Source organism: Urocampus carinirostris, chromosome 14 (assembly GCF_059441175.1).
Source record: "Urocampus carinirostris isolate Australia breed hairy pipefish chromosome 14, RoL_Ucar_1.0, whole genome shotgun sequence".
NCBI classification, from domain to species: Eukaryota; Metazoa; Chordata; class Actinopteri; order Syngnathiformes; family Syngnathidae; genus Urocampus; species Urocampus carinirostris.
Window position 1 is genome coordinate 12170233 of NC_142362.1, and position 25743 is coordinate 12195975.

Here is a 25743-nt window from a genome sequence, read left to right on the forward strand (position 1 = left end):
CTCAGAGACAAATTTGATTGCATGGAAAATTTCTCCATCTTGTTCAAAATTTGAAATGTCTATTCAATTCAGGTCCACGTAACGCCAAACCAAAGCTAATTAACATGTGATTTCTTCGCAGTATATATAGGGCACGTTTTCACTACAATTTACAGTCAAGGTGTCACACAAAAAAGGGGGGGAAAAAACTCGTTTTGGCTGTACAACGCTAAAGAATCCTTTATATAAAAGTTCACTATATAATCTGTGTTCAGTGTTCAGATACCTTATGATGAATCCACAGAACTGTAAATACGCCAAAACACCGGAAGAGAACTTAGTCATTTAATTGGGTGAGTGGGAAGGATGGGTGGAGCTATGCAAAATGTGCAAGCACTCCCTCCCATCTCTCGCCCTACGCCGTCTGCGCCAAAAGTGAGCTCATCAGGCTCCCTATTTGAAGAATGTTGTGACGTTTTTACACAATAACTGCTTGCATCTGGTTTTGAAACCAATATGTATGAAAAAAAAGGGTAAAAAGGAGTTTAACCGATCTTGAGTAATTGCAAGAAAGAGACAAGTTTAAAGTGGTATGTTTGTTGATTTAGGGACAGGGGCTCTGGCATTATTCTCTTTTCATAATTTTTATCAAATCATCAAAAATAAATGTGCTGAAGACTATGCTTTTGTCTGGGGCGCGGGTTTAGCAATTTAGTAAATTTGTCTCATAATATATGGTGTGGCTCTTTCCCAAAATAAAATTAATATTTTTTGCTTTTATGGCTCTTTGAGTCAAAAAGGTTCCCGACCCCTTGGATAGATGTTTGGGGAACCTGCTATTTTCAAAGAATTGACATGTATTGAAAACAATAATTGTCACCATGTTTTGACTATTTCAAAGTTCTGGGAAGGCCACAAGAAATATTCACCTAGAATGCTTAAATTAAAAAGTATATATGTGTATGGAATGGTCTGATTCCACAGAACATTTAGGGTGATTGGAAGTAAAAACATATTCATAAAAGGCTGAGTTGTCACAGGTCCACCTCCAAACAATGTACACTGATATTCATCTTGTCACAAAAACAAAAAGGCATGGCAGACATGTTAGAATATACTGATTACCAAGGAAATGAAAAATAATACGTGTGCTACATTTAATATGTACCAAACCACGTATATTAAAAAAATAAACTCCCAATCCCAAAAATGTGTCTTCTTCCTCGAGTGAAGGTCATTCACCGACTTCAACACAGCAGCTGTCCTTTCCATATGTCTCTTCAAAGGCGAGTAGTTTTACAGTATTAAGACATCCTATTTTCAAATACACTTTTCCAGTTTTAATTCCTATGCAGTCAAGAAATATTCAATATTGTTTACAGTATAAATGAAGACAACAGTGCTATAAAAGGGAAGATGGTCAAAAAGTAAGTGTAAAGGACTTCTCTATGAAGCTAGTTAGGGATTTTTGCACAGTATACAGTAATATACGGACGCTGCCCAACATACGAACGAGTTCCGGACGATCGTAAGTAAGTTGAATTTGTTCGTAAGTTGCTTCAGTGCTATATTTAAGTGTTAGAGGATCTTTATAAGTATGTTTAAGGCTTGTTTAAGTAACCTGTATTGTTTTGTACTAAAAAATACAAATTTCATAAAATAATATGCTCTATAAATATAAATAAAGTTGAGTTTAACTTACTTTTGGAAGAGTTAGGCAACTTCCTCCTCCATGGTAAAAAGAAGTCGAAAAAAAGCGTCCCGACCATTTTCTCAACCATATCAAGCTTTCTTATTCCACTTTAACTTCAAAAGAAATTACACTTTACACCAACCATATTGAATGGATGCGCGAGATATTAAACAATAAAAATGTCAAAGTTCTTAGCGCGCCTGAGATACTGTAGGCGTAGAATGTGAGATGCGCATGAATGATGTAGGGCAACGAATGTTGCGAGAGTTGGTGCCAGAGTGTAAGAGAGCGCGAAAGTTTAGTTTTAAATAGAGTTCGGTGTGTTAACAATAGACGGGTGCTGACAGAGAGAGCGTAAGTGTATTTTTTAATGAACGCGGAGTAATCCATTACCAAGACAAAAGACACGCTACATTGTTGGAAGCAGTGGGACTACGAGCAGGTAAAGAAGAGATATTTACATACGAATCAGGAAGAGCAAGCGGATTTTTTAACTTCCGGGTGGATCCTGGGTGACCTCAAACAACGCCTAATGCCGGTTGCGGCGGGAAGAAGCACTAAAGTAATGTCCTATACTCTGAAAAAGGTGCACACAATACAAAATCTAACTTACAGCAATGTCCGGATATTTTTCGACATCCTGAAAAAAATGTTCGTATCTACCGTTTTACGTGAGTCGAATGTTCATAAGTAGGGGAGCGTCTGTACTACTAGTGGGATCTAAAGGGAGACCTATGGTCTCCACACCGCAAAGAAAAATGAACACAGTTACCCAGTTGGCAGAAAATGGAGCTTATTTTTGTTTAGAGACATTTTAGCTTGTTTACAAGTAAAATGAGAAAAAAATTATACTTAAAATAAGCAAAATTATCTCATTAGCTGGTAGATTTTAATACTTTCTTACTTAGAATGAGCCAAATAATCTACTATGTGCCATAATTTTGCTCTTTTAAGGATTTAAATGTGTATTTGATTTGATTCAGTAAACAAGATAATGTTTTAAAATATTGAAAAATGTATGTAAAATAAGCAATATGTTCTGCCAATGGCATAAGATTTCATTTTCTATGAACGATGCTTACATACATTGCCTCCAATGGGAGGTTGCTTGAGATTTTCCTGGGCGCTGCATTTTGATTGTATGTACCTGAAGTCCAGCTTCTTGTTTATAAAATGATTCTGAAGGCCAAAAAAAGGAGGACAATGCTGAGTTGGATTGAGGAAAATAAAATATTGCTACATTTGCATGTTTCGTCCTTTCTTCAAAAAAATGTTGAAAGAAGATCAGTGCCGTGTTCAGTTATCTAACACATACAATACAAGCCTTGTAAAATTGTATTTGACATGAAGCTATGAGTGGCACTGAATAAGTTAACTTTTGAGATTTCAGTTATCTTTTGCAACAAATACTGATTATTGGGGGAAACATTTGCCTTATTGTTAGATATCTGTAATCATGCAAATAAAATAAATATGTTACTGTTTGACAGGTTGTAAAACCAAGTTTTGTTTGGTTTTGTGGTTCTCTATACGATATTTTTTAATTCCATGCTGTTTCCTTACATAAGATCTGCATCATCCTGGCTCCTAATTCATTCTAACTACCTCAGGATACATAGCAGCTTTTGAAATGTTGCATATTTTTAACTCATTGTTTTGTCGTGCCAAGGCAAAAAAAAAAAGAAAGCTGATTAAAAGCCGCCTTGTTGTTGTCTCCAAGAGCTTCTTTAATTACAGTGATCCATCACTGCATATTTCATGTTTTGGCAGGGATCTGATTTTGTGGACAGTGAGTTTTATAACACCTACATATACACGATGGAAACTTTATTCGTTGTGCTGGCACTATCGGCAGCAGTAGTCCAGGAGGTAAAGCGCTCGTCTTGGGATCAAGTGGTTGCAGGTTTGATTCTCGTCTCCTCCGTGTTATATGTTGAAGTGTCCTTGAGCAAGACACTGACCTCCGATAAGCAGGTAGTTGCCTTGAATGGCTATCGGTGTGTGAGTGTGTATAAATGGGTAAGTGTGAAGAACATTGTAAAGCGCTTTGGAAGGTCTTCATTGACTTGAAAAGCGCTATATAAACGCAGTCCATTTACATTTAATTAACTTACAGTATATACTACAAAAAATGAATACCATATTAGTATGCTTATTTCCGAGATATTTATTTGACCTTTTTTTTTCAATTAAACACAAGCTCAATAAAGAAATGATTTTCTTTTCCTCATTTGCAAAAAAATATTAGGTTTGACATATTTCCGTTTTTAATGATCTTTCTTATTATACTTGGGAAAAAAAAATGTTAAAATGAGTAAAATTATACTTAAAATAAGTAAAATTCTCACCTGGTTAGCAGACATTTTGCACATGTGTTTTTCTTATTTTAAGATATTTGGTATTGTCCTGATAGTAAAATAATATAATTTGTACTCGCATTTGATAGATAGAATCATCTACCTGAGGACAACAGTTCAAACAGCAAGTACATTTATATTAAGATTTTTTTTCAAATGTGGATAAAAAAGGTGTCTCAAAATCCTCTAAATAAAATAATTTTTCCTTATTTTAAGGAGGTTTTTCTTCTTATTGTATTTGATAGACAAGATAAAATATCTTAAAATGAATAAAGTTGATTTTAACATTAGTAAAATTCTCTTTTGGCAGAAATAATTAGTCTTTTTTAAAAGTAAAATAACCTACTTTTACTGAAAAATGTGTCCTACCTTGCATTGGATGGATTGTTTTGCCTCAATTAAGTATTTTTCTTCTAATGTGGATGTAAAATAAGTCTTAAATTACCATAATAAGATAATCGTACTTATATTAAGGATAATCTTCTTATTATTTTAAATAAATAAAGTACATTGTCCTAAGGTAAGAAAATGTATACCATTAAAAAAACTTTCTGCCAATGGGGATTTTATTTTTGGCAATGTTTGGATGAATCTGAACATTTTGGAGTTCATAAAAATCACTTTGAACGGAATTGAAAATGGCTTAGATATTTTTGTTCCCTACTTGTAGCTAAATAAAGATAACCAAAACATCCCAGAGTATGATGCAATACACTCCCACACCACTGATGTCAATAGTTTATATTCATCTCCTGCATTGCTTTTAATTAAAATGCAAACTCTGTAGGTTCAAATCATCTTCATGTTCAGTGATATAAAACAGAATGTGTGTGCTATACAGTTCTAATGTACCAGCATGCCTTGGGTCCATATCGTATTGGGAGTGGCTGAGAGGCACAGTGTAAGGGAGATGACGCGAAGAACTGAGTTCCAGATCCAGGAGGAAGTTTTGTGTTTGGCCTCGGATGATGTTTTTTGCTCCTTGTGCTTCTATGGTGACAATGACAGGTGGAAGGTCAGTGGCTGGGAGGAGCTTTGGCCTTTAGGGGATGCAGGGAGCTCTAATATAAACTATGAGGAGTTTCTATGGGGCAAGAGGTGTAAAGACTAAAGGGAATTAATCATTTGGAGGTTTCATAGAAGAGTAACAATAGAAAATACATTTTCATGATTCTTCTGAAATCTATACCTCTTCTACATTGGCTTGCCATGCTGTCCACTAACTCGAACTAGAGAGTAAAGACGTTTTAGGCCTTATACATAAGTGTAGAAAAACAGTGAGTCTTAAACGTTACCCAAATAGTGTTCATTGTTAAATACGTGATTTTAAAGTGTTTTTGACCATTTTCTTAACTTTTTTTTCAAGCCAAGAGCTATGTTTCTTATTGAAATAATCTTAATGATCACTGTCAGTGAAAAATGTAAGTAAAACATCTTTGCTGAAGTTTAAGTTTGACATTTCAATTGTCAAGATAGACTACAGTAAAACCCAAGTTAACAATAGTTATTCTCATCTGGTTAGTGTGTTGAGTAGAATTGGGAGTTAGAAATATACACTAACAAGGAGAAGATGTTACTAAATTCTTGAGATACTTCAACTCATTTCTCTATAAAAACAAGAAAATATGCTTAAAAAAACAAATTGTCTTATCTACAACTTGGTAGCTCATTTTAAATATTTATTTCTGAACTGCATAGAAAAAAACTACCAAAAATGTGCCAAATTACCTAATGTAAGATAGATTAGATAACATAGTTGGGTTTATTTTAAGTATAATTGAAATTATCTTTGTTTAAAAAAAAACAACAGTATAATATCCAAAGGCGCATGAACTGATTTTGCAGTTTTTTGGGTAAATCATTATGATAAATTTCATTTGAAGAGGACAACAAATAAGTAAGTAAGAAGGTAAATACATAAAAACATAGTTTCCAATTCTACCTGCTCATTTTAGGCATTGTGTGTCCTATTTTGCTACATTATTAACTCAAATATTTAGGAAGTTAGTTTATTTTCACAAAAGGTACTTAATATTTGGTTGTTTTAGGGGAATATTATGAATTTTTGTCACACATTTAATGAAGTAAGTAAGAAGGTAAATAAAAGTAAATAAATGAATACATAGTTTCGAATTCTTCCTGCTCATTTTAGGCATTACGTATCTTATTTAGCTAGCTTATTAACTCAAATATTTAGAAAATTCTATTTTCACAAAAGGTACTTAATACTGGGTGGTTTTGGGGGAATATACATTTTTGTCACAAATTTGATGAAATAGAGACAAGGGTATTATGTTATTGTGGCAAATGCTTTTGTGTTTCTTTTTTTCATCTCAAATACAATGGTGCCTCTACTTATAAGTGTCTCTATATACAAATGTTTTAGGTTACAATGTACCTGAATGGGAAAATATTTCCTCTAGTTACAAGGATGTTTCAGGGTACTAAGTCCAAAATACAGTACAGCGTTGTCTCTCGCTGCTCCCAGAGTACTACCTGGCAAGCTCGTGCGTATGCCTGAATCCCAGACGGCTCTTCAAGTTCCCTTCCCGGCTTGCTCTTCGTGTCCCCTTCCCGCTCTGAAAACAGTCTACTATATGGTACCGCTAATAGGAGCTATCATTCACAATGGACCCCACAAACGACAGGCAGAAAAGTGGATAAGGAGAAAAGAAGACAAAGATACTTTTTCTGGCCATTGTAAGAAAGCAAGAGATAATAGAAAGGTATGAAAACACACATCGCCATGCAGTAGTTCAATGACAACATTTAGGATTATTTGGCAAAATGCCATTAAGTCTCAAAATTTGTGGAAAGGAATTACCCTAAAAAAGTGTTTACAGGTCGGGCTATTGCTCATTACAAAGACATCTGCCTCGCGCATTTTCGACAGATTTTTATCATTGTCGTTGGATTCGTTTTTTAAGAAACGCGAGGCAAATAGGCCTTTTTGTTGTAGCTTCCCTGGTGACTGAATGTTTTCAGTCAGCCAGCCTCGCCTTTTTCCGACGATCGGTCCCGGTTCACCCTCTAAAGTATCCGGAAGCCTGCCATGATCATTTGGTATATTTAAGGCTGGGTTCAGATTTGTTGCCGTTTTTTTTTTTTTTTGGTTGTTGGCTCCCGATTATACTGGCTGCTTACTGCATGTTTTTGGTCGGTCACCTGTTTTTACACCGATCTGTCTCGGTTAGTCCATCTTAGCAGACGGCTAGACTGCTGTGTCCTGCTTGGTTTAGCCCTTGTGAGCTCTCTGTGTATAGATATTATGCAAAAAGCATGAACTATTTTTTTCACATTCGATATTTTTTAGAATTCGGGTATGCCTTTAATGCACCATGTTGGGGATAACTGACTTAGACATTTATTGAAAATGCTGCAAGCTCAAACAAACGTTTACAATCCACATGTTTTTCTGTCAAATTGAAAACAAATGTTGCAGTTGACGCAACGGAATCTTGAAAACAGGCTGACATTTTTTGAAGTCGGCTGCACAATATAGCACAATCCTGAAGAAAAGTATTCAACACACCTCAGGGCTCTTAATAAGGTCATCGGGAAAGATTTTGTGAAAGTTGATGACTGTGTGCAAGTTTCTTCCTGTCATTTTTATGCAGCATTGACTTTGTCCTTCACAGTTGCATCGATATAATTGTCCAATATATGCGTGCTTCTGATCTTTGGTTTTGAAAAATCTACAAATCTACAACAGTAATTATTCCCTCGCTATAATGCGGTTCGACTTTCACTCGCTGCATAACATATTTTGATCATGCGTTGTGTTCTCTATTCTGATTAGCTAAACAGTCTCTAAGAGAATAAATAAAAGAAAATAATGTTTACAGGTACAGTATTTGATTGTATGATTGAAAAATAATTGCCTATTACAAGTTCTTTTTGGAACGTAGCCTCGGGATAAATGAGGGTGACTCTACGTGGGTTAATTTGAGCAAGATTTACGGGTTGTTTTTGCAAACAAGTTGATTTAATGAAAAAAAGGAAACATTGTATTAAAAAATGTGACAAAAATGAAGTTGTTTTACTGAAAAAAAAAGAATACATTTTTTAGATTTCTTTTTAAAAAGATTTTGTTTTAAAACCTCAAAAATCGTGTCATTTATTTATATCAGGCCAACATATTGGGTCAGATCACATTCATCAAAGTAGCATGTTGTTCAAATTTTTTTATCATGTTTGGGTTATTTAAGTTTTTTTTAAGTGAAAATTATGGAAATCAAAACGTCTTAGCTTTACATTAGGACTACAATTTCTGTTGTAATAAAATGAATTAAAAAAGACAATGTAAAAACGCAATAAACATTTTTCAATTTTATATAAAAGGTAAATACTCCAAATATAATTTTATTTAAAAATTTACCTAGTGTTGCGTTTTAAACACCATACATTTAGTCAAAAGAAATTGAAATTTAGGGATGTCAAAAACAAAACAACCAAAGTTAAATGAAACTTTTTTTTTAAAATAACGCCAAAAATTACTGATTATTAAAAAACCCAAAGATTGTTTGGGAAAACACAAAAAATAAGCTTATTTTGTTTTGAAAACGGAATAAAAAGTTTTATATATATATATATATATATGTATATATGTATATATGTATATATATATATATATATATATATATATATATATATATATATATATATATATATATATATATATATATATGTATATATATATATGTATATATGTATATATGTATATATATATGTATATATGTATGTATATATATATATGTATATATGTATGTATGTATATATATATAATATATATATATATATATATATATATATATATATATATATATATATATATATATATATATATATATATATATATATACATATATATACATACATATATATACATATATATATATATATATATATATATATATATATATATATATATGAAATGAAATGAAATGATCTGCATTTATATAGTGCTTTTTAAGTCAATGACTTCCCAAAGCGCTTTACATTGTGCTTCACATTTCCCAATAGCGGCCGTGATGTGTGCAGCCATGTAAGGCGCTAACCTGCTTATTGGGGGTAATTGGGGGTTCAATGTCTTACCCAAGGACACTTCGACATGTAACACGGACAAGCCGGGATTCGAACTGGGATCCCTTAATCTTAAAACGATCGCTCTACCTCCTGAGCAGGCTTGGGGAGTAACGGAATACATGGAACGGCAAAAGTGATGTTGGCAAGCTGTTTGGATTTATTTTCATTTTGTCTCTGTCGCATTTTATGTCAGTTTTGCCGGAGATCAAAGAGATCAAAGCCAGGAGAGAAAGCTTACCACGTGTTGTGAGTCATCATTTTATTCATATTTACTTTCTTTTGTCTTTTATTAGCATATTTGGTATTGGAGTAATCCAAAAGTAATTGAAAGTAATCCAGTCAAAGTAACCCCACCCAACCCTGTATATATATATATATATATATATATATATATATATATATATATATATATATATATATATATATATATATATATATATATATATATATATATATATATATATATATATAAAAATAAGCTGAGGGTGAGCGTAAAGCTATTGGGTCTTACCTGTCCACCTTTGGGCTGATACTTGATATTATCAATGGAGCCGACCTTGGACCGGACCTTTTTGAAGTCGGGCAGAGGTTGGTTGAAGAGTCGTAGCTGTTTGGGGGTTGTGGCAGGTGATTTGGGTGGGGTTCGAGCCACAGCCACCCTCCTTTCATGGGACATAAGACTGAGCGATCGAGGGGTTCCAGGTAGCCTTGAGGACGATGAGCAACTGGGAGGTGTTCCTGGGGTCACGGCACTGGAACCGGGGGTACGCGGCGTCGAGTGACCGCTGCGGGCTGAACGGGAGCGTATCGGCTCGGAGACTGGGACAAAAAAATATAACGTTCAAGGCAAAAACGTTTTCATGTACAGTATAGGTTGTCTTTTAGTAATGTTTTGAGTCTAATAATGAATTTGTTTTACCAGTCATACTGGGGGCTCGACCTGTCCTTTGCTCTGCTCTCAACACAGCACGGCAGGCTGAAAAAGGACAAGGAAAAAATCCTCATTTGCAAATGTATACAGTAATCCCTCGGTTATCAGGGTTCATGGGGACCAAAACCCTCGCGAAAAGTGAAAATACGCAACGTAGAGATGCCTATCCATAAAAGCACCCAAGAGTCAGACTTAATGACTGCGAGTATATGACAAAATAACAACTATAGATGTACAAATAAAAACACAAAACTCAGTTGAATGGTATTTACAAAAGTACAACAAAATTTGAGGGCTTCTTCTTTCAGTGTAAGAAAGCAATTTAGAGAGCAGCTGGCTAGCTGCATGCTAACACCGGGTTTTCTCTGAGTGTGCCAGGTCTCTGCAATGACTAAAACACAACCATCCCAAATGTAGCGGTTTTCTATGAGCTGTAGCTTCAGGTCATCCATTCCGTGGGTAGTGGCTCTAGCGTTGGTAAGTTACATGCTCGGCCAAGGTAGCTTATGAGAGTTGTTAGCCTAGCCGCAGCAGTACGCCGGACCAGCAGCACCGCTATTGATTTTTCTCTTGCCACAGTTTCTTCCCGAACCCGATAATAATCCACGGAGCACCCGCTGGTGATCACCATTGCTTTGCGCTCTTCTGACTTTTATCAGAGAGCTATTTAATTGATGAATATCTTTTCAATTTAATAAGACGCTTAAAGCTGTCAGTCGCCATGTGTCACACTTTGTTTTGGTGGCCACATTGACTTATGCGCCTACCCTCTGTTTGACTGACAGTATACACAAGCCTATCACAGCTGCACACACAGGCAGTCACGCCCATCAAACACACCAACATACAACCTGTCCTCCTGATAGCATTTGCTGTCTGCTGCAGAACACAATGCACGATACGTTGATATAGATGACAATTCAATTCAAAATCCTCGAAGCAGTGAACCGGCGTTAACCGAAGCTTGAAGTAGCTAGGGATTACTGTATATCATTATCGAGGTCTGCCCCATCTGAAGAGCGGGAAGATACTGTACAAAAAATAAAAAAGGCGATCAGATGATGAGGGTGCTGTATCTGAGTTATATCAGGAGGCTTCTGCCAGTACTGGTAAGCTGTATCAGCAAGCTAAAAGCATGGTGAGCCATTTCTTTCTCCTTGCAAAGACTTTCTTTCATAATGGAGGAAAACTTACATATCGATTGATGCTTTTATTCCAAAAGAGCAGCACATAAGGCTTCATTTATAAGTTAGGGTCAGACATTAAAACGTTTCTTTTTTTGCTACAGTTCATATCATGCTCTGTTTCTCTGCAAATCAAATGATGAATAATATTAAGGTATTTTTTTTTTGCAAATCTGACTGTGTTTCACCGGATGCATCTTACCAAGTCAATGATATATTGTCATAGCAGCCTGACAAGACACTCCATCTTGTGATGTGGTGCCCTATTATAGCCTGTCACATTATTTTAAAAATTAAAAGTAGATTTTTAGGTGATGTTTTTTTGCAAAATGTAAGCTACCCTACCTGTGGGTCTGCGGGGAGCTGTCGAACCAGAACTAGTGATTGAGGTTGAGCTGTCTTCATGTTCGTGGTGTGCACGGCGACTCAGAGAGGAAGCTTGCCGCGGCATTGTAGATCTCTTGACGGGACTTTGTGATCGACCATCCTACAAAAAAAATAAATGTTATGTTCTTAGCGGGCGACTCTTTTAGGGGTACGGTAATTTAAAAGTGTATTGCAGAGGTGATGGAACTTTTTATCTCAAAACTGCCACCTCTGGCTTTATCTTAACCCATATGAAAAAAAATATCATTCCACTATTCTTCATCGTTGCATTGTTTCTTTTTCTATTCATCTATTTTACTAGGTCTACAATTTGTAAAATTGTAAATAAGAAAAGGTAACACAACACATGAACATAGGTAACAAGTTGGCATGTGTGAATTAAAATGCATTTGTAAAATTGATTCAAGTAGCATTTTTTGGTTAAATTAAAAAAATAAAATTTAAAACCAATTCTGAAAAATAAGATAAAAAGAAGATAATCATAAGCATGACAATCTAAACGAATTGTAAACAAAAAGAAAGTCAAAGTTAAGTGCAATTGTTGTCCAAAGTGGAGAGTCATTATTGTCCTAAGTGGCATTTATGATTCGCATAAACTGTGACTTTTAGACCCAATAGCCGTCATTAGGATGTCGGAGGAGTGAAATTTTCGCATGAGGAAATGCCACAGGAAAATTTACCACCTACTCTTTGACTTTAGAATGAATCACTCTCAGGAACAAACTCATTAACTTCAGTCAATGCACGCACCCTGTGACACAATACTTGAAATATTTTAAGTACAAATCAAGTCACTCACATTTATTTATATAGCCCTAAATCACAAGATGCCTCAAAGGATTGCACAGGATTACAATTACACCATCGCCTGATCTTAAGCCAACATGCGGGCAAGGAAAAACTCAAAACCTCAGCATGAGGAAAAAAGAAACCACACAAGTGGTAATGCCCCTTCCAGGATGACCAGGGTACAACAGATATGAATAAAATACAAAGTGGCGCCGCCACGAGCGGCAGCCTTTCCAGCAGCTCTGTGGTATTTCGCACTTTTTGTGATTTATTGTTTTAAGTGTCTGCTTCTATCTTCGGTTTTCTTCGTCCTGTTTGACAACTACACTTTGGATTACTTTCGATCCTGTCGTTATGGGTTTTAACGCACAAAAATACGTTTATTCGAGGAATCAACTCCTTGCCCTGAAGAATTCTCGAGCGGCTATGTGAACTCCATCTATCTATCTATCTATCTATCTATCTATCTATCTATCTATCTATCTATCTATCTATCTATCTATCTATCTATCTATCTATCTATCTATCTATCTATCTATCTATCTATCTATCTATCTATCTATCTATCCATCTATCTATCCATCTATCTATCTATCTATCTATCTATCTGTCTATCTGTCTAAAAAAAACATTGACTTTGTATTAGCATTAGAGGCCAACGACTCAAAGTTAAAAAGGTTTACTCACCAACGCTCTGTCGCAAGACCGTCTGGCAATTGCGAGAGGCTGACGGTTTTCCAAAAGTGACTCTGAAAGACCAATAAAGGGGAAAAAAACACATTATCTGAATGCACAATGCAAATTCTGCAACATTAGCTCGTTAGTCAGCTTGAATAAAAAGTAGAGAGTTGATTAGCGTAGTTATTTTCAACCAGTGTGTCCGGCACACCAGAGAGATGTTGCCTAGTGTTCAATACCTTTGCTTTTCATCCAGTGATAGAGCCGAGTAACTATAAAAACATCCATATCAGTAGGTGGCCGCAGATTACTAGTGTTTTCTTTTTATAACTAATCATCTGCTCATGATGTAGCACAGGGACATACATTAAATAGCCAATTATGTTTGATTATGCTAATTAATATTGCCCTGCAAAAACTTAAATATATTAAATGAAATAGAAAATTATAATTTACTGCTTAGAATGATTTTCTTCTATAGATTAAATAAAGTGAAAATGTTACAATGTAGTAAAAAAAACAGATAAAATGGCAAAAAATATAGCAGAAAATAGTAAAGCTTAAAACTAAATTCCAAAACTAGAGCAACATCATTAATTATATTCAACAGCCTGTATTACCTCATGACCGCCAATTAATAGGAAAAACTTTATACTGTCACTTTACACAACATGATAATTTAAGCTTTTATTTTTAAAACACCACAAAACTGGTGCTGTGAATAAGGCTTTAAACATTTTCAAAGAATGGTCTGCCTTGAGACTTTTCAGTGAAAACAAAGTTTGCCTTGACTCAAAAACACTGAACTAGATCATGAAAAAAACATGACGGAATCCTGTGATTGAAAATAAGTCGTGGAGCAGGAGAAACAAATTAAATACGGCAACAAAAAGCGGAAAGAACACTGAAGACAAATTAAAAAAGGCCACACACGAGCTTTATTATGGTATGAATGAAAAAAAATCATACAAGATGGGAAAAGATGAAACAGTACAGAAAAAGGAAGGGCAGGAAATGAAATAAACATAAGCACACATACAAATTAACAAATGAAATAACCCATCCTAAATTGACAGAGTATTGGATTATTGGAGTGATTAGAATGATCTACAGCAGGGGTGTCACACTAATTTTAGCTCGGGGGGCAAAATGGCAGAAAAATACGTTCTTACAGTAGTTGCTTGAGTTAATTGATTGCATACAAAGTAATCCTGATCAGATGGGTTTGGTGTCTTTTCAAACGCTCACAATTAAATTATGATTCATTTGATAATAAAACAAGTTTTTTTCCCTCAATATTTTTCTTTCACTTAGATTGAATCTCTGAGGTTGAATCTCTCTAATGTATACCAATTGTGCATTTATAAACAAATAGAAAAATAAATAAAAAAAGGCAAATCAACAATTTATTGATTTCCAGTACAAATTATTTAACTCAGGGAAACTCACACAGACCGAAATGTTACTAAAATAGCATACAATTACGATAAGGAATGATTTAATAATTTAAATGTCTTTGTGCTTTCTACTTTTTTATGAACAGGATTACCTGATTATGGAAATTTGGGCTGTTGCAATAGGGACATTGGATTTAGACTAGTATTATTCGGGAACAGCACCATGTTTACATTTTTGGTTGCAGCTGCCTGTTAACGTGAACTGTTTTCATGTTTTATGTCAATATGCCACAGAAGTGGACTACTTTACCACACAAATCTATCTATCAATCAATCAATCAATCAATCAATCAATCAATCAATCAATCAATCAATCAATCAATCAATCAATCAATCAATCTATCTATCTATCTATCTATCTATCTATCTATCTATCTATCTATCTATCTATCTATCTATCTATCTATCTATCTATCTATCTATCTATCCTGCAATCATCACACTTTTTCTGTTACAAACTGACCCCGGCCCCTCATCAGAGAAGGGAAAAGTTATGTGCCCCTCACAGGAAAAGGTTTGGGGGACTCCTGGTCAATATAGTGATATTTGGAATTATCTGCCCACCCCTAGTCAAAGAGTTTTAAGGAATATGTGAGAAAAAAAAAACAAAAGAGCGATATTTTTTGTGGATTTCAACCAAAGAACCAATGGACAAGAATTATTTTGTTTAGTCTTATGGCTTTACACTACGGAGATGACTTGAAGGATGAAAATTGACAACCCTTGAGGTTAGAATGGCAAACGAGTGAGACATTTATTCACGTTCAAGTTTTTATGCTTCACACATTTAAAAAAAAAAAAATCGACTCTCAACATATGTAAAGGGATTATAATAAACTATTCATTTGTTTGAAAACAACAGGTATAGATTATAGAAAGGAGCTAAATCTTCTATAATATTTTGCAAACAAACCTAGGTACTATGTTTTTGTATGTTTCATATTTCCTTCAACAGCTTTTTATTTTAAGTAAGATAACACCGGTATGGGTTTCCTTCATGTTCTCTGGTTGCATAATCTTAGTCAGCAAATACAGCTACAGTGGGTGCTTTCCGAGTGGCTTTTGCAAAATCCAGTGGACATATTTAAAACTGTGAGTCATTGTTTGACACATTTTCTCTTGTGCTTCTTTTAGCATAGTCTCATGTGGTGGGTTAAATTTGGCCCATGGGCCATCGGTTTGACACATGTGATCTAAAGCGTTCCTGGACCAAATGTAAGATTGTTTTGGTGCTCATGCATGACGGCGAAAGTAACGAATCACCTGCAGGTCTCCTCCTGGGACAAGAATGATGCTGGGCGGGTCGGGCATGGCGAACAGCTTGTTTGGGTCCCATCTTCTTGGATGGGGACAGGGTCTGAGCCTCCATTTTTTTGTTGAACTCGGTCATCTTGATCACCGCTATATTATGGCACCCAATCAAACAGCATTTGCATCAGAAACAACCTTTTGGTGATCATTCTTTCTTCTTGATTAGAAATAGAAAGAACTGAAAGAGGAAGAACCTTTTTTCTTATCTCGAGGTATGTAAGCTTGTTCCTTGCGGAAAGGTTTGCGTTCGGGAGTGGAGAGTCTGCCTTTGCCACGCCCGACTTTGATTTTGGGCTTGCTTGGTTTTTCGGTTCTCTTCTTCGTCTGGACTTGGGGGGACTTCTCTGCAGGGCTGGCATCCTTCAACAAGGGCTGGATCTGCTCTGTGGCCAGGCTTTTATCATCGTCTGCCAAAAAAGCATGGGCACGGGAAATGAGTATTAATAGAGAGTGGTTGGGGGATGAACAACATTTTTAAAAGTTATATCCATAGCAAGATTATTCAAAATAAATCTTTAAATGTTATTGTTTAAGGGCATTTTACTGCTACTATTTATAGTACTGAAGGATTTTATACATTTGACTATAAAGGATTTTGTACGATCGAATACAAATTACATTTAATGCAAAAGACATTCACTGGCGGGTCTGTGGTGCGAGGTCAGTGCAACCTAGTGGAGAATATTGTTTACAGGAATGGCGGGAACGGGACGTAAGGCTGATAAAATAATCAGCACATCCGACGACGCAGAAAGGCCCTGATGACGGAGGACGGCAGGCATTGTTATGAGAAACGCTCTCCGCTGTTTAGAGTTTGACAGACATCGCTGCGAGGTGGTGGGGCTCACGTTGGGCTTCATTGGCACGCCCATGGAAGGAGCCGGCACACCATCTTGCGGAAAGACGTGGGCCGAGAGGAGAAGCGAGAGGACTTGAAGAGAGGGTTTCCCAGGGACTCCTACGACACTAATTCGACTAATTCGGTCATATTCGATGGAGTTCACTTAGTTCAATTGTTAATGAAATTAAATCTGCCCCCATGTGAAAATGTGAGCTTTTCTTGTTTATCTTTTCCATCAAGAAACGAGCGCGCATTATTGGGTGAATGGAGGTTGTGTTTGGTTAATGGAGTCAGATAACTAATTCGAACAATTTGGTAAATGATACATTTGAATATTTAATTCCCAACAGTACTTATACAGCACTTTGAGTGGCAATTTATTCCCTGAAAAGTGCTTTACAAATACATATGATTTAATAGTAACAACATAGTAATAACATAAGTTGTTATTTATAAAAAATGCTCATCAAACAGTACCATAAAACTCATCTTTTTAAGGGTTGGTATACACCGGTCTATGTTGATATAGACTTTAGGATTTGACTCTTGCAAAAATAAATGTCTGTCATTTGCTCAAAATTAGATCAGTGCAATACTATGAAATGAACTGTAGGAAAGACGTGGATAGAATCTCACCTTGTGGATCCACCCAGGAGCTGTCCAGGATGGAGTCATCCATGGTGGTTTCATCTCTGTCGAAACTTTCTGTGGGAGCATCCATTTCTTCAGGCTTTTCCTCCCTCTCAGGAGACAGGGGGGTCACTGGAATGTCGCAAACTTCTTCGTAATCAGCAGCCTCGATCTCTGCTTCCTGGGCTAACTCCACAGAGTCCTCTTCGTCATCCTCTTCCTCCTCCTCCTCGTTTTCGTCGTCCTCTTGCTCTCCCGCGCCGGGTATACGCAAAGCTTCGGGGGTAGCGGAGAAACGAACACTGTGTCCCGGTTCGTCTGCCTCGTCGATTGTCTGGACCACGGTGATGAAGTCGTCTTCGACCGTTACGACTGATTCAATGGCGGTGCGAGTCTCGTTGAGATCTTTGAGTGGTCCGGCAACTAATTCTTCCGCCTCTTCCTCCTTTTGAGCTGGTTGGATTTTGTCAGTTTCAGACATTTTCTTTGTCTCTTCAACGTATTTTGACTTATCTTCAAGCTCCGTTTCATTCTCTGTTAACTCTTTGGCAGCTTTCTCCTTTTCGGTTTTCTTTGCCGCCTCTGATTTTCCTTGCTCTTCCTTCTCTTTAATCTCCATTGCATCATTCTCTTTTTCTTCTTTTTCCTTTTGTTCTTGCTCTTTTCTGTCGTTTTCCAACCTCTCCGCCCCTTCTTTTTGTATTCTTTTTCTCTCCGTTTCTTTTCTTTCTTCCTCAACACGTTCTGCCTCTAACTTTTCTCTCATTTCCTTTTCCTGCTTTTCTTTTCTTTCTTTCTCAATTTTCTCTGCCTCCTCTTTTTCTTTCTTTTCACTCTCCTCTTTTTCTTTCTCCCTCTTCACTGCCTCTATTTTTTCTTCCAATTCTCTTGCTTCATTTTCTTTCCTCTCTATTTCAACTTTCTCAACCTCCTTCCTTTCTTTCTCTTTTTCTTTCTGTTCGTTCTCCATTCTCTCAGCCTCTTTCTTTTCTTGAAGGTCCCTCTCTATCTTTTCTTTGCTTTCCATTTCCAGTCTCTCAGCTTCTTCCTTTTCTCTATTTTCTGTGTCTCTTTTTTCTTTCTCAATCCGCTCATTCTCTTCTTTTTCTTTATTTTCTCTTTCCTCTTTCTCTCTCTCCTCTTTCTGTTTCCTTTCCATCTCTGAGACTTTGGTCTCTGTCACATCTTTCTCAACCATTATTTTCACATCAATTACATCCACTTTGTTCTGTTCTGTATCCTTTTTCTCAACTCCCTCCTTGGGGTCTTTGGTGACTGTTAACACTGGAGACATTGCTCTTTTAGGAGAACCATAAAGTTCTTTTTGTTTGAGCTTGGAAGGCGAGAGCACTGGAGAAAGAAGTTTATCATCATCAATATTGCTTTCCACTGAAGAAGTGGGTGAAGTCTTGATTGGTCTGGCGATACGGTCTATGGCCACGCCGGTCAACTGGTACACATCTTCAGCATCCAGCTCCTCATAAGCCTCCTGGTGCACCAACTTTACCTTCTCCCTAAGCTCTTGCAACTCTCGTTCCTCCTCCAAACTAAGAGGCCTGTCCTCCATCTCCAGTTTACGGATCTGCCTCTCGTAGTCAGCGATCTCGGTTTCAGAAGCAGAACCTTCGCCACTGGCTTGACGCTCCGTTTCGCTCCCAGATCGACCACCTTCTTCTAAGGTTACTGTGACTGTGGGTGTCACAAATGAGTCCCCGGGCAGACAAGGTTTCACCTGTTCTTTTACTGATGCAGTGGGTATGTCATTTATATTATTTTGATCAGATGCATCTTTACTTAGGCTTTCGTTCTTCTGTTTTTCTTCACTAACTTTCAGGTCTAAAGTCTGACTATCGTCTTCCATAGATGTGTCTCGAACGGCAAGTTTTCTGGCTTGTGCAGCTACTTTCTCCTCAAGAATAGCAGGGGTGAAGACCTGCGCGGAAGTGTTTGTTGGGCTAACAACATCTGCAGGGGATGGCATAGGTCCAGAGTATTCACTGAACACACAGTAGCCCATTTCTTCCAGCTGACTGTCACTCTTTTTTATTCCAGAACATTGCTCACCTGAGATAAAACCAGCAAGCAGGTCATCAGAAAAGGCTTGAAAAGACTTTCTCCGTACAATTTCTGGTTCGGCGATTTCAGATGATAGCCTAGAACAGGAGCCAGCGAGATCAAGCATCTCTGGCAAGTCTTGAGCCATTATTGTGTTGTTCTTAAGACTGCTTTCGCACGGCTGGGGTAAATCCGGGTACTCGGGCGACTCAGGTTCAGGGATAGGGTTCGATATGGCTTCAGCCATCCTTGGTGGAGATGAAGAATCGGAAGCGATTGAAGCGGCAGTCTCCAGGATCAGCGGAGGGAAGGGAGGTGGCTTTTCTCCAGAGGGAGTGGTGATTGGGAGGTAATCAGCTGACTCATCAAGACTTCCACTGGTGTAGGTCAAGATATCAGTGGCCAAAGGAGACAAGTTCTTCATCCTGCCTTGGCTGTTTTGATCCTTTGCTCCAATAGTAATGTTTAGGGAGTAACTCCTTTGCTCCAATGCCAGTTTACCAGGGGAAAGTTTGCATTCATTACCCCTCTCTAGTACAGAGGAATCATGAATTTCTGGTTTTGGAGTTTCGGAACTATCCTTTACCGGCATTTCAATATCCATAGACTTGCAATCAACTGGAGTCTTTTCTTCACCAACTCTGCTCAGTTCATAATAGCCCTCACCCTTATCCTGGGGGGACACATGAGCATCAGCAGCTGATGTTTCAAAATAGGCAGACGTCGCATCACCCGTCACGATTCCCCCTTCAACTTTGACTCCCATTGTGGAAAAGTCTGACGGGGCACCAAGGCTGCTGACCTCCACAACCTCCACAGAAGGCTGTTTCTCTGATACGGTTAGGGGCTCACCGTAAATTGGTTGAAGTGTGATTGCCTTTGCAGATTCTTTGGCTTGGGGCTGAAGTTCTGAAGATATAAAAGATGGCATGTCCATGGTGGGACTCTCTGGTACAATTCGCTCTCCAGCAAAAAACTCCAGGGTCGGTTGTTCAGAAGGCTCCTCTGGACGTTTCTCAGATCCAATGCTGTCTGGGCTCACTGAACCACTTTTCTCACTCACAGGTTTTTCCGTGTCCGTCTTCACAGCTGAAATGACATCTGTAAGTCGGTTGTTATGAACACAAAAATAAAAGCCCTACTCTGGCATGCACTGATGTTTATTTGGCCATGTACTGGGTGAAAAACAAGCAAAGCTCTCCTGTGAAACTTACGGCACAATGATACAGCCATCACCGAAGAACGGCAAAAGAATGAAGTCCACCAAGTCAGTGATGAATGGAAATATGGCATGGTATATGTGATACCGGCATGATGCAACTGTCAGGCGGAATGATGAAGAACAAACATAGATTCATGGATATCCGTGCATTACATAGCGGTATAAGTCAGGGTTTGTTTCTCAGACTTAAGAGGTACAAATGTTTACCCGTACAAATGAACATGCATGTTAGTGATGCGATGTCATTAAAAAATTCAAACAAAAGTTGGTTAAGTATCAAATAAGCCTGGTTGTGTGCAACGATATTATGAAGTAGGATTAAGAAAATCTAAAAACAGATGAATTGGTTACCTGGAATATACGAACTCAAATAGAACATAGACGTTCATTTTTTGCTAAAAAAAAGAGCTGTCAAATCCCCTACAAGTATTGACTACTCAAATAAGTGTTAACATTTACATAAGCGCAAGCATACCAGCACCAAGCCGTCAGTGTAAACACCAGGACTATACTGGAAGCTTATACTGCAGTTGGTGATCAAAAAGCATGATTGTTGGTGCGACACGTAATCATACCAGTACACAGGAGCCAGCCCCAGACAAGAGCAACATTAGGAAAACACAGGCATAACAATGTAACAAAGTTGAGGTAATGTGCCTTTTTTCCACTAACAAGCCTGTGTTGCCTTGCAGACACAGCAGCGCAAGGGGCCAATGATTTGCTATTCCACCCATAAAACGCTGTAATTCTCCTGCCCCTTGGCGCGTCTGGCATTCGAAGGGCAAGCTGTATCATGCAGGCAGGGTGGGCTGAGGGGAGGACACACCTGTCTCAGGGATCTCCTCACCCTCTGCTTCCTCCTCTCTGTCCAAAGACCTTCCTGCAGGAGCACTAGCTGCCTCGGCAAGCCCCAGGTTTAGATCCGGGGCCTCATTTAGATCCTGCTCTAAAACTTCAGCTTCGGAGCTGTCCAGGTCGGGCTCTTCCCCGCTCCATTGCTGCTCATCAAGAGCTGCCTCTGCACTCTCATCCTCTTCCTCATCCTCATCTTCCTCGAATTCAGCTGTAATAGCCTCCATGGTTTCTTCTTCTCAAAACAGGGTAAAAGGAGGGGGGACACACATTAAGACTACAGGCAGAACAAACTCTGGAAAACAAAACCAATCACGGGACACTTTGAGATGGTCCAAAGTGTTCACAGACACAGCACAGATAGGCACGGTGTGTTGCATGTGAGCTAGTTTTAGGTATGGATAGAAGTTCTTTTTAGGTTTTCAGAAACTTCAAAAAACTGACACAGAAGGCTTGTTTTTTTAACTATTGTCCCTTATCCAAGATTATTTATTTTTCTCACTTCTTTTAGCATTTAAATGATTAATTTCACAGTTACAAATCAAACGTTTTTAAGTAACTCAAATCATGATCATCTTGAGTTAATGTCATCTCTGCCCATTTGTGGAATTCCAATCACTATCCACACTTTTGTGACATCCCTAACAATGTGTCGACTTTAGTGATGCATGGAACTTCAATCAGGTTTTCATGAACTTCAGACAACAGACCGGGAAGGCGTTTTTTTTCTTACCAACCATACCTTATCTAAAATACTTAAAGCAACAAAATACATTTGATATAATTGAGAAAACTGAAACAGGTCAATATAAAACACAACCAAAGAAATTACTTTGGAGAAAACAAAAGAATATCAATGATTTATTTTGCACATTTTTAGCATACAAATGATTACAGCTAGTAATAAATCATGTACGGTTTCAGGAAAAGTCAACTATTGATAATCTCAAGTCAACGTCATCTCTTCCCATTTGTGAAATCCCAATAAAACTGTCCTCACTTATACGACATCCCTACCATGGTATGACCTGAGCATGACTCCAAAACACAGGAAGCAATGATAGACGGATCAACGAAAACTATGTGAAGCTGCACAAATCTGAAATTTCTCAGATTTCGGCCAAACACAAGGACACTAAAACACACAGAGACCAACAATGCAAATGGAGGGACACAAGGGCGGTGCACGAGACGAATGAGGGAGATGTTCCAAGAAGAAAAAAGGACAATAACGGGTGGAAGGGTCGAGTGACGGCAAAGAGGAACCGTGCGTGGTTCACCTTCGATCTGTCTAAAGGCCACAGCCTGCCCCATGGGGCGGGCACCCGAGTGGGTCCACTCTGGGCTGAACAAAGGGTGCTCATAGTACTCCTCGTCGGAGTGGTAGGGGTCGTCTTCAGGCACAGAAACTGAGATGGAGGGGGCGAGGAACTTGCACCTCTCCCGAGAATTTTGGAAGCGGCGGAGAGGACCCGCCTCCTCCTCATCCCCTACATCTACAAACAAGACAGACACAAGGAAAAGAACTGCAGGGATATCTGGACAGGCACGATGAGGAAGAAAGGAAAGAGGACGTGAAGGGAAGGGAACCATCTCAAAGAAAAATATCCATTTTAAATAAAGTTAAGGAATTTTACATTTACAAAATGTGTGTCGTTTCTTTTGACTGTATCAGTTGTGTGTTTTAAAATGGACATTTTCTGAAGAAAAGTTGAGGGTGAACATAGGCAAAAAAAATGGACTCTTTGCAAACTCTTATTCAACCATTTTATCTCCGGTAGTTTATTTTCTGTTATAGTGATTGTGGTTCTTTAATATTTGTTTACAATTAGTGTCAAATAGGAATGGGCAAATACAAACACCAGGTATTAGTTTTGCGCAAATACCTGCCTTGATATAAACGTACTGATAAGATAAAATAAGACATACATAAAAGGAAAAAAAAAATCGCATGTGCGGCACAGTTCATGTCATGGGAACCTCCTGCGTGGGTTCAAATCCAGCTCCAGACTTCCTGTGCGGAGTTTGTATGTTCTCCCCGTGCTTGTGTGGGTTTCCTCCGGGCACTCAGGTTTCCTCCCACATTTCAAAAACATGCATGTCAGGTGAATTGGCCGGTCCAAATTGTCCCTAGGTGTGAATGAGCGAGTGAGTTGTCTGTCCCCGTGTGCCCTGTGATTGGCTGGCAACCAGTGCAGGGTGTCCCCTGCCCACTGCTTGGAGATGGATGGGATGAGCTCCAGCCCCCCCGCGACCCTAATGAGGATAAGCGGTACGGCTAATGAGATGAGATGAGATTATTTTATATCATAAAAAAAATTGGGAAAAAATTGGGGTGATACATATATAAAAAATACAATTCAATACAATAAAATGATCAATAAAATAATTGAAATAGCATTATAAAAATTATTTTTGAAAATTCCTTACAGATGGGTAGTTAGGTAGGTAAGGAAGGTAGGTAGGTGTAAATAAGTAAATTAGTAAATAATAATAAAAAAAAATCAGGTATCAGTACTCGCGATGATCGCAAATACCAAAAATAGCTGCTTTCCGACGGCCATTTACCAATCACAAACCTGAAATTAAAGGACGGATATATTGCCATTAAATAAATGCAAATTTATTGAAAAAAATAACTATAATTTCAATAAGGACGGAATTATATGTGCTAATTGTATCAATATGTGGCATAGGTGTCGATGACTCCAAAATGTGTGTATCAGTTTGAAAAACATGAGCTAACTCAAATTTCTACAAAAAATAAAAAGTACCAAAAATTCTGTAAATGAGGGGCTTTGAATCTAGCGAAGAATATGTTTTAATGAAATCATGTGAATTAAAAAAAAACACTAGGTGCCAAAGAAGTATTTTCACATCATTTTCCAATTGTTCCCAAATAAGAAGTTGGTGTAGGTATAATACATCTAATTTGGGCTGTTTGCCGGTGAGTATAGAGCGCCCTCCAAGTTGGGTGGGATGCCGAAAATAGAATCGACACTCCATTTTCAATTTCTAATTAAAATAAATGTTAATGGCGGAAAAATAGGTCGCGGGAAATTAGGGCTACACTTGCCCATACGAGTAATGCATTTTTTTAGACTCAATAATGATTGTTTTCAATCCGATGTAGAATAGAATAGTATGTAATAGAATATAACAGAACAGAACAGAATAGAATAGAACATATATTGTAAAGCGCTTTGGGAGGCCCTCAGTGACTTGAAAATCGCTTTATAAATGCAGTCCAGAGCATAAGACAACAGAACATGCATTTATTGTCATTGTGAATTCGGGAATAAGACTTATCTATTATGGATGGAAATGCGCAGCTTAAAATGTTTTGTTCTTTACAAAGAATTGTAAATACAGTTTTCTTGAGTTTATGCTAATGTAGTCGGCGTAAGGTGACATCACAATATGCAAAGAGCCCATTAAGCATCATCCAACAAAATTCCAAGAAAGAAGAAAGGGTTTACAAGAAGGACATGACATACAGACATTGATGAGGTGATTGTATTAACTATCTGACTAGAGACCACAAAATTGTCCGGCCAGCAATCCGTGTTTTTTAGGAGAGTGACTAAACTTCTATGCTTCATAAAATATCAAGTATCATGAAACAAGAAATGACACAACTTACTTAAACACTTTAACCAAAGATCAATTCTCAGGGACTACCGCATTTTACCATAAACCAATCCTAACTTTTTAAACACAGCGTAATGTAATATCCCACTGTAATAATAATTTAAATTGATGAGAATAAGACACTATGAAACACATTACACGTATAATAATTGATCAATAGCTGAACTCTTCCTGCATAGATTTGGACAATCTACGAGTCAACACTTTTCTAATTCAAATCCTATTTTGAGAGGAGTTTGAAATTTAGTACAAAAAAGTGTTTTAAACGCAAGATACACACAAAATAACTGACAACTGCCAAAACCACACACACACAATGAAGATACATATCACAAAGACAGTGTTAATATGTGGGAAGACAGTGAGGTATGCAGGTTAAAAGAGGAGATAGAAGAAAACAATGATAAAAGAAATGCATAAAGCTAGTGCTAATGTAATGGTTTTACCATTATTTCCTCCTGGAATTAAAAACAAAACAAAACAAAAAAATATGCCCGTTTAGAAATAATGATAATGAAAATCCGATCCGGAAATCATTGAAAAACAGCTAATGAGCTCAGGATGGTCTGTCGAGACAGCATAATCCTTAAACCCTTGGGAAATTCCATTCGCAGATGATGTAAAGGAAGAAAAATAAATAA

General features: G+C 37.5%; 1 protein-coding gene across 9 annotated transcripts in view; it reads right to left on the minus strand.

Moving 5' to 3' along the window:
• map2 (microtubule-associated protein 2) overlaps positions 1–25743 on the minus strand; it is a 43653-nt gene that overhangs the window by 12427 nt on the left and 5483 nt on the right. For 2 of the 9 annotated variants that reach the window (XM_088353607.1, XM_088353605.1), the window contains exons 4-12: positions 22732–22947; positions 21426–21686; positions 17329–20478; positions 16046–16258; positions 15804–15941; positions 13093–13154; positions 11575–11716; positions 10034–10090; positions 9626–9933 (exon numbers count right to left, since the gene is read on the minus strand). In XM_088353607.1, coding sequence (XP_088209733.1) covers positions 9626–9933; positions 10034–10090; positions 11575–11716; positions 13093–13154; positions 15804–15941; positions 16046–16258; positions 17329–20478; positions 21426–21686; positions 22732–22947 — 4547 coding nt within the window. Of the gene's footprint in view, positions 1–2758; positions 2852–4881; positions 5020–9625; positions 9934–10033; positions 10091–11574; positions 11717–13092; positions 13155–15803; positions 15942–16045; positions 16259–17328; positions 20479–20591; positions 20626–21425; positions 21687–22731; positions 22948–25743 lie in introns of those variants that run through there. The other 7 variants (XM_088353614.1, XM_088353606.1, XM_088353608.1 and 4 more) reach the window with 7 other exon arrangements.